Raw genomic sequence first — 7,768 nt, forward strand, 5'->3', positions numbered from 1 at the left:
AAAATTTAAAATAATAAATAAGTTATTGTAATTAAGTTATTGTAGATAAATAAAAATTATTTTATAATTTTTTATACAAGTAATCTGCTATTATTAATACTTGTTTAAATATCCTAAAAACTCGATATTAAGCTACATAAATTCGAAAAAAACAATGTTTTGATTTCGTTTGCGCATGCATAAAAAAGCTGCGCGTGTACACCTTTTGATTTAATACCTAAAATTTGTTTGATAATTTATCTTAATCAAATATTTAAGAGTTATACTTAAAATAACTAAGAGTGTCTAAAATTAATTATATTAATTTTTCTTGTATATAAAATTGTATTTACAAATTTTATACATTTAAGATAAAAATTTAATTGTTATACTTCTAGATATTAAGTAAATATTATGGCAAATCTGTTTAAAACACTTTTAACTTCATCTTCATCTTATTTATTAAAAAGGTAGTTTAAACTTTATATCTATATATTTTTATTAAATTATGAAATTATAATTATACTTTATTTATTTTAATAAATGTAGAAGTTTATCAGTAACATCAACTAATTATTTATATAAAAGAGATGGTAATTCAACCTTAACACTTTTTGATAACAATATTGATAATGTATTGATGATTAAAGGAATTTATGTGGTATGATTTAATAGGATAAATATAAAACAAACATTTAAACAATTTTTAATCTTAAATTTCTTTTTTAGAATGGATTTCTATTAAATAATGGAGTTAAAGTAATAGGTCCTATGATAATGTTTCCAAAAACTATGTTATGCTGGAATATTGCTTCTTCTTTAGATATGAATGAAGAATCTTTTTCACTTTTGTTAAATCTTGAGCCAAAATTAGATATATTTATTATTGGATTAGATGATAAATATTCATATAATACTCCATTTTTGCATAATATTAAAGAACTTTTTAGAAAATATAAAATTTTAACAGAGATATTACCAGTTTATCATGCCTGTGCAACATTTAATTTTATCAATCATGAAAATAGATATGGAGCAGCCGCACTTATTCCTCCAAAAAAAAAAAATTGGTTATCAAAACGAATAATTGAATAGATGATAATAATGATTATATTATTAAACTATAATTTTGAGTCTTCTAAATAAAATGAAATCGGATAATTATGTTTAAAATAAACAAAACCTCTATAAACTGAAAAATATAATTATAAACTCTTAACCTTATATAATTTAGTTTTTTATTAAAAATAGTAATTGCTGATTAAACAATTTTAAAGCTACTCAAAATTCAGTTTTAACAAGTATGATAAAATAATAGAAATAAACAAAATAAGATTATAAAGAAATTATAATTTGATTATTTATATATGTAAGTAATTGAACTAATATAATTATTAATATACATTTAAAGTATATATTATCCAATATATTTTTTTAATTACAAATAAATTATTTCAAGATAAATATAAAATAAAATTATTATTTAAATTCAAAGAACTATTTATTTTTATAACAATTATAAAAAAATAGAAATTTACAAAATATCAAATACATGATTTTCAATTTACTTTATTTTTTTAGTGTAGTTGTATATTTAAAATATATTATTTAAAATACTTATTTGTTTAATACAATTTATAATTCTATGTATTAATAGATCTATTATTCAAAAAGCTATTTTTTGAATTACCTATAATTAATTTATTTTATGCTTTTTAAATTAATATCTTGAATGCCGCTTTTTTTTTTTTTTTTTAATGAAAATTAACCTATAAATTTTATTAACACATCACGTGAAAGTTCTGCAGACAAGGTATAAAGTTGAATAAATAACCCTTATATTATTTTACAAAAGATTCGATAAAGTAAGAATACAGTAATTAAATTATTTAAAATATTTCTTAAACTGTAGTTCTGAAATAATCTGATTATTCCATAATAAATTAATTAGTATTTTAGTTGTATTAAAAGTAAAGAAGTTTATCAAATATTTACTATAATATTTAATTATATTGCTATTTTCTTATTTTTAGATGGTATTAAAACATTTTCCTAGAGAAGGTAAATCACGTAATATTAAATCTTCACAAACGGTAAGAAAAAATATTTTTAAACAATAATATTTATAAATTACATAATGTTTAACTTTAATAACATTCTTTTCAGTCACTTTCTAAATTAACAAAATGTAAACTCAAAAAATATAAATATAAAGATAAAATTAAAGAAAAATTATCAATACAAGGTGAATCAATAACTTTGAATCTAGCTCAAAATTTAAAATATTCAACTTTAAATAAAGAAATGATTATTTTGGGTAGAATTTTCAAAGTTCTAGATATTTATATAATTGTGTCATTACCTGGACAAATAAAAGGGAAAATACAAGTAGTAGATATTAGTGAAAGTTATACTAATTTATTAAAAAATATAACAAATAATAAAAAAGTAATAAATGAATTAATACCATTAACAAATTTATATAAGAAAGGAGACTATGTGATTTGTTATGTAAAAGATATTGACTCTAAAAAAATATATTTATCTTTACAACCATATTTAATTAATCAGAATTTAAATCCAAAAATGTTAACAAAAGGTTCAAAAATTATTCTGAGTGTAAAAAGTATTGAAGACCATGGATATATTTTGGAAACTGGATTAAAAAATTTAAGAGCATTTTTATGTATAGAAGATGTAGAATGTAAAGTTAATTTTTATCCCGGTAAACAAATTGTATGTATTATAAAAGATGTTGAAGTGGAAGAGAATATTTTTACCATCAAAGTTTCAGTTAAATCAAAACATTTAGATAATGTAGAAACAAATGTTTCATGTTTAGATCATTTAATTCCTGGAACACAATATTCTCTTAAAATAAAAAAAATAACAAAAAATGGCTTACAAATATATTATAGTGGAAAATATATTGGTTACATTAATCAATTTTATTTACAACATTCTCTATTATCATTTAAAGAAGAGCAAGAGATAGTTGGTAGACTTCTTTACATTATACCATTAATAAAAATAGCTTATTTTAGTCTTTTATCTTTAGAACAAGAAACAAAGTTATTAAAAATTGGAGACATAATTAACAAGGCAAAAGTAGTATCTTATGACTCAAAAGGAATTTTTGTGAAAATTAAAGGTTTGCGAGGATATATCCCTTTACAACATAATAAACCATATTTTAAAAAAATTGAATCTATATTTAGTATAAATTCTGTTCATAAATGTAAAGTAATTACTTATGATTTAATTGCAAAATTATATATATGCACAATAGAAAAAAAATTAATCGAATATATCAATCATAGTGATTTAGAACTAGGCAATAGGACAGAAGTAATTATCACTTCTATTAATGAAAAGAAAAAATATATTAATGTTGTAACTGGTAATTTATTTCTTCTAAAAATTTATAATTAACTATTACTTATATTTTTATATTTCTATATATTCGTTTTAGGTAAAATTTTTGGAATTGTTCCCTTTGATCAAATTTCAGATTCAGGTTTAATAAATGAATTAAATGTTGGACAACGTTTTACTGCGAGAGTTTTAAAATTATCAAAAAATATTATTTTTACTTTAAAAAAATCGCTTGTAGAAAGCAAATTACCAATTTTATGTAAAATAGAAGATGCTAAAATTAATTCAGTTTATGATGGTTCCATTATTAAAATTATAAATGAAGGAATAATTGTTAGTTTTTTTGGTAATGTAAAAGGTTGGATACCAAAACATTTTCTTAATCATCAAACAACATTACAAAAACAATCACAAAATTGGAATTTTGTTATTGGGCAAACTATTAAAACAGTAGTTAAAAGTATAAATATTCATGAAAATAAAATAATATTAGCACTTTCAAATAGCAAAATTAAGAATTACAAATATAAAATTGGTGATACAATTGAAGGTATTGTGATAGATTCTTCAATTGCTGGAATACATGTTAGAATTATAAATAAAAATAGAGAAAGTATAATAGCATTTCTTCCTACGGGTCATATGTCACCTTGTTATGAAATTGGTAAAATGCTTGCAACAAAAATAGTAACTGGAGATATATTATCTGCTACTATATTTTCTACATACCCTAAATTAATTTTAAGTTCAACATTTGCTCCTGAAATAGCTTATAAAATGAGTACTTTAAATCCTGGGGATAGTATATTATGTTCTGTATCAAAGATATTTAAAGAATCGATAAAAGTTTTATTACCAATTGCAAAATTTTATAAATATGTTACAGTTCCTATAAACGAAGTAGGAAACTTTGAGTATTTATACGAAAACCAAATCGTATTTGGTAAAATTTTAAGACTTGACAAAGAAACACAAAGCATCAATTTAACTATTAAATTAAATAAAATATGGGAAAATGTAACAGAATGTGAAAATAAAATGACAGCTATCAATGTTTTAAGCTGTTATTTAAATAAAATATTGGAATTGTCAAAAAATATTTTTTACGCTAGTAAATCAATTTCAAAAATTTATATAGGTGAACGAGTTAATGGAACTGTAGAAAACATAATGGATTATGGACTTACACTTAAATTAAAAAAAAATATAAAAGGTATTGTTAGCACTGGTAATTTTTTTGGGAATTACAAGCAAGGAGATCAAATAGAAGGTTTAGTTTTATGGATCAATTATCCTCAAGAATATGTGGAAATAACAATGATTCATAATGATGTAAATAGCATACAGGTTAAACAAAATAATTTATCCAAGATACCAATAGGTACTGAATTAAGAGGAAAAATAGTGTTGGTTACAAATTGGTTTATATTAGCTATTCTCAAAGGTCAAGCAAAAGGAACTTTAGTTACTTTACCTGTTAGAAGACATTTAAATGACACTATTCCAGATATTAACCTTTATCAAATTGGAATTAAGATAAGATGTTTCACTATTTTAAATAAAAAAGAAGCTGATTTATTATTGCCTATATGTATGCTTAAGTCAGCATTTAAAACCCATAAAATTGAACAACAAAAACCATTTCATTCTTCACTTAAACTAAAACGTAAAATGGAAACTACAGATGAAAATAAAAATACAACTGTGGTAGAAAAATTATACAAAATGAATTATAATGATAATATTAAAAGAGAAATTAATCAAATGACAAATAAAGGAGTAATAAATAAAGATATTGAAATAATTAAATTAAAAAGTCAAAAAAGAAATGAAAATATACAAAACGATAGTGACAAAAATTCAAATAAACCAAAAAAAAAAGATAAACAATGTACCTACAATATTAATTGTATAACAAAGGAGACTCCAAAAGTTTTCACAAATTTTTCACTTAACTTAAATATTGCGAAGTGTAGATTTAAATGGAATAGCTTATTAAATGAACGAGTGGATATAGAAACTTCAAGTGATGATGAAGTTAATGATTCTACAAAGAAATTAAAAAAAAAAAAATTGTCAACATCAGAGAAAAATGCACTTGAACGACAAAAAGAAAAAGAAATTCGTGAACGTGAGGAAGTTTTGGCAAGTACTTTGTTACCTCAAACAGTAGATCAATTTGATAAATTAGTTTTATCTAATCCAAATAGTTCATTAATTTGGATACAGTATATAGCACATTATTTGCAAACAACTGAAATTGAGAAAGCAAGAGCTATAGCAAAACGTGCTTTAAAAGTTATAAATTTTCGGGAAGAAAATGAGAAATTGAACATTTGGCAAGCTTTATTGAATTTAGAATCAAGATTTGGATCTTCAGAATCACTAACTGAAGTTTTTCAAGAAGCTATAAAAGCAAATGATGTTAAAAAAATTTATGAACATATGCTTACTATTTATACAATTACTGGTAAACAATCTGAACTTGAAAATATTATTAAAACTATGATTAATAAATTCAAACAGCATCCAGAAACATGGATAAGCTGTGGAGCTATTTTCTTAAAAATAGGAATGAAGAATAAATCAAGAGATATTATGCAAAGAGCTTTGCAATCATTGCCAAAAAATAAGCGTAAGTAGTTTAGGATAGAAATATATGTTTATAAACTATCTTTATTTTGTATAGTATATTATTACTTTTTGTAGATGTAAATCTCATGATTCAGTTTGCCCAATTAGAGAATAAATTAGGTGACAAGGAACGAACTCAAACATTATTTGAACAAATTTTGTCATCTTATTCGAAAAGAACAAATGTTTGGCTTTCCTACGTAGACTCATTAGTTAAGTCAGGTGAAATAGAAATTGCAAGGTAAAAATTAATTTTTATTTGGTTTCTACACATTTATTTAAAATGAATTATTTATTAGTGAATTAATTAAAAATATCTTTAAATTAAAAATAAAAGTTATTTAGTTTTAAAATTTATGGTTTTATATATAATTATAATTAAATATAATTATATTATATACAATTTCCTAAATTTTAAAAAAATTAATGTTTTGTAATTTAAAATATTTTTTTAATAAAAATGTACTTTATATCTGTAATAATTTAATATATTATCACTGATTAGAAATGTAGTGTATTATGCATTAATTTAACATACACTTTTCATAAAAAATTAGCATATTAAAAGGCTAAATTTATAATCTAAGTATAATGATCAAAAAAGAAATAAACAAAAATCAGAAGTTTGTTGTTATAAACTATAAATTTTTATTTATTGCAATTAATTTAAATATATTTAGGTATATCAATTGTTTGAAATGTAAATTAAATTTTAAATAAAATGTCAAATAAAATGTACCTATTATTAATAAAATCAATAATAATAACTATTTAGATGTAAATAATATTATATTAAAATTATCGTTTCTGTTTATATAATTTATTATACTTTTACCTCTATAATAAAGTAATTTTCATTATTATTTATTTCTTATTGTGAATTAAAAAATTCTTACATAAAAGATAAAATTAGTTTGTGCTTAAAAATGTTTAATTTTTTATTGTTAATAACGATTGTGATCTTCTGTTTGAATTTTATTAAATATATTTGATACTTTAATAGGTTAATGCTGATTATTTGAATATTGTCAATAATGAATAGGATTGTATGATTAGTATATAGGGCTAAATTTTTAAAAATTTTTTCAGAAAAATATTAGATCGTGCAATTTCACAAGATCTTTCTACAAAAAAAATGAAAATTCTTTTCGAGAAATATATAAACTTTGAAGAAAAATATGGAACTAAAGAGAACATTCTTCGTATACAGGCACTTGCTGTAAAATATGTTGAAGAGCAGTGTAAAAAAGTTGATTATATTTAAATAATTAAATAAACTTTTTAAATAGAATATATGTTTACTTAATTAATAAACTTTACTTAAAAATAAAACTGTTTAATTTTAAATTCTGAAGTTATTATTTTCTTATTTAAATATAAATTTGTTTTAATAATTTTTTTTATTTTAAAAATGTTTATATTTTTATACTATTTTTATATAGTTATAAAAATATATGTATAACATATATATTTTATAAAAATTGGTACATTAATTGAATAAATTTAATTTCTAATAGATCTAATTTATATTATATTTATATTAATTTTATCATACTATTCCTATTTGAAGAAATAATATTTCTAAACTTGTATCCATAAAAATAGTAATTAGTACAAGTGAAGTATTTCAAAATATGCTACATTTTAAATATTTTCAATAGAAAAATTCTAATACAAATATTATTAGATTATTATTACAAATAAATTCGATATTGTTTAGTTAAAAACAAAATAGTTTTGTTAAATTTAATTAAATTCAAGCTATTATTAAAATAAGTAA

The 7,768-nt window shown here is 20.6% G+C and overlaps 2 protein-coding genes across 2 annotated transcripts; both read left to right on the plus strand.

Moving 5' to 3' along the window:
* Positions 1 to 1,098, plus strand: LOC105360703 (NADH dehydrogenase [ubiquinone] 1 alpha subcomplex assembly factor 3). The gene is made up of 4 exons (XM_011497685.1): positions 1 to 27; positions 378 to 449; positions 529 to 640; positions 709 to 1,098. The coding sequence occupies exons 2-4, from the start codon at positions 394 to 396 to the stop codon at positions 1,072 to 1,074; spliced, it is 534 nt and encodes a 177-aa protein (XP_011495987.1). The 5' UTR covers positions 1 to 27; positions 378 to 393; the 3' UTR covers positions 1,075 to 1,098.
* Positions 1,099 to 2,012: 914 nt separating this feature from the next.
* Rrp5 (Ribosomal RNA Processing 5) lies at positions 2,013 to 7,273 on the plus strand. The gene is made up of 5 exons (XM_011497846.1): positions 2,013 to 2,072; positions 2,146 to 3,379; positions 3,452 to 5,989; positions 6,064 to 6,229; positions 7,078 to 7,273. The coding sequence occupies exons 1-5, from the start codon at positions 2,013 to 2,015 to the stop codon at positions 7,250 to 7,252; spliced, it is 4,173 nt and encodes a 1,390-aa protein (XP_011496148.1). The 3' UTR covers positions 7,253 to 7,273.
* The last annotated feature ends 495 nt before the right edge of the window (positions 7,274 to 7,768 follow it).

This window comes from Ceratosolen solmsi, unplaced genomic scaffold (assembly GCF_000503995.2).
Source record: "Ceratosolen solmsi marchali unplaced genomic scaffold, CerSol_1.0 scaffold47, whole genome shotgun sequence".
Taxonomy (NCBI): Eukaryota; Metazoa; Arthropoda; class Insecta; order Hymenoptera; family Agaonidae; genus Ceratosolen; species Ceratosolen solmsi.

Coding starts and splice junctions, on each gene's coding strand:
- LOC105360703 (XM_011497685.1), top strand. CDS start 394: ATGGCAAATCTGTTTAAAACACTTTTAACTTCATCTTCATCTTATTTA. Junction 450..528: donor TCATCTTATTTATTAAAAAG/GTAGTTTAAACT, acceptor TAATAAATGTAG/AAGTTTATCAGTAACATCAA. Junction 641..708: donor TGATTAAAGGAATTTATGTG/GTATGATTTAAT, acceptor TTTCTTTTTTAG/AATGGATTTCTATTAAATAA.
- Rrp5 (XM_011497846.1), top strand. CDS start 2,013: ATGGTATTAAAACATTTTCCTAGAGAAGGTAAATCACGTAATATTAAA. Junction 5,990..6,063: donor ATCATTGCCAAAAAATAAGC/GTAAGTAGTTTA, acceptor TACTTTTTGTAG/ATGTAAATCTCATGATTCAG. Junction 6,230..7,077: donor GGTGAAATAGAAATTGCAAG/GTAAAAATTAAT, acceptor AAATTTTTTCAG/AAAAATATTAGATCGTGCAA.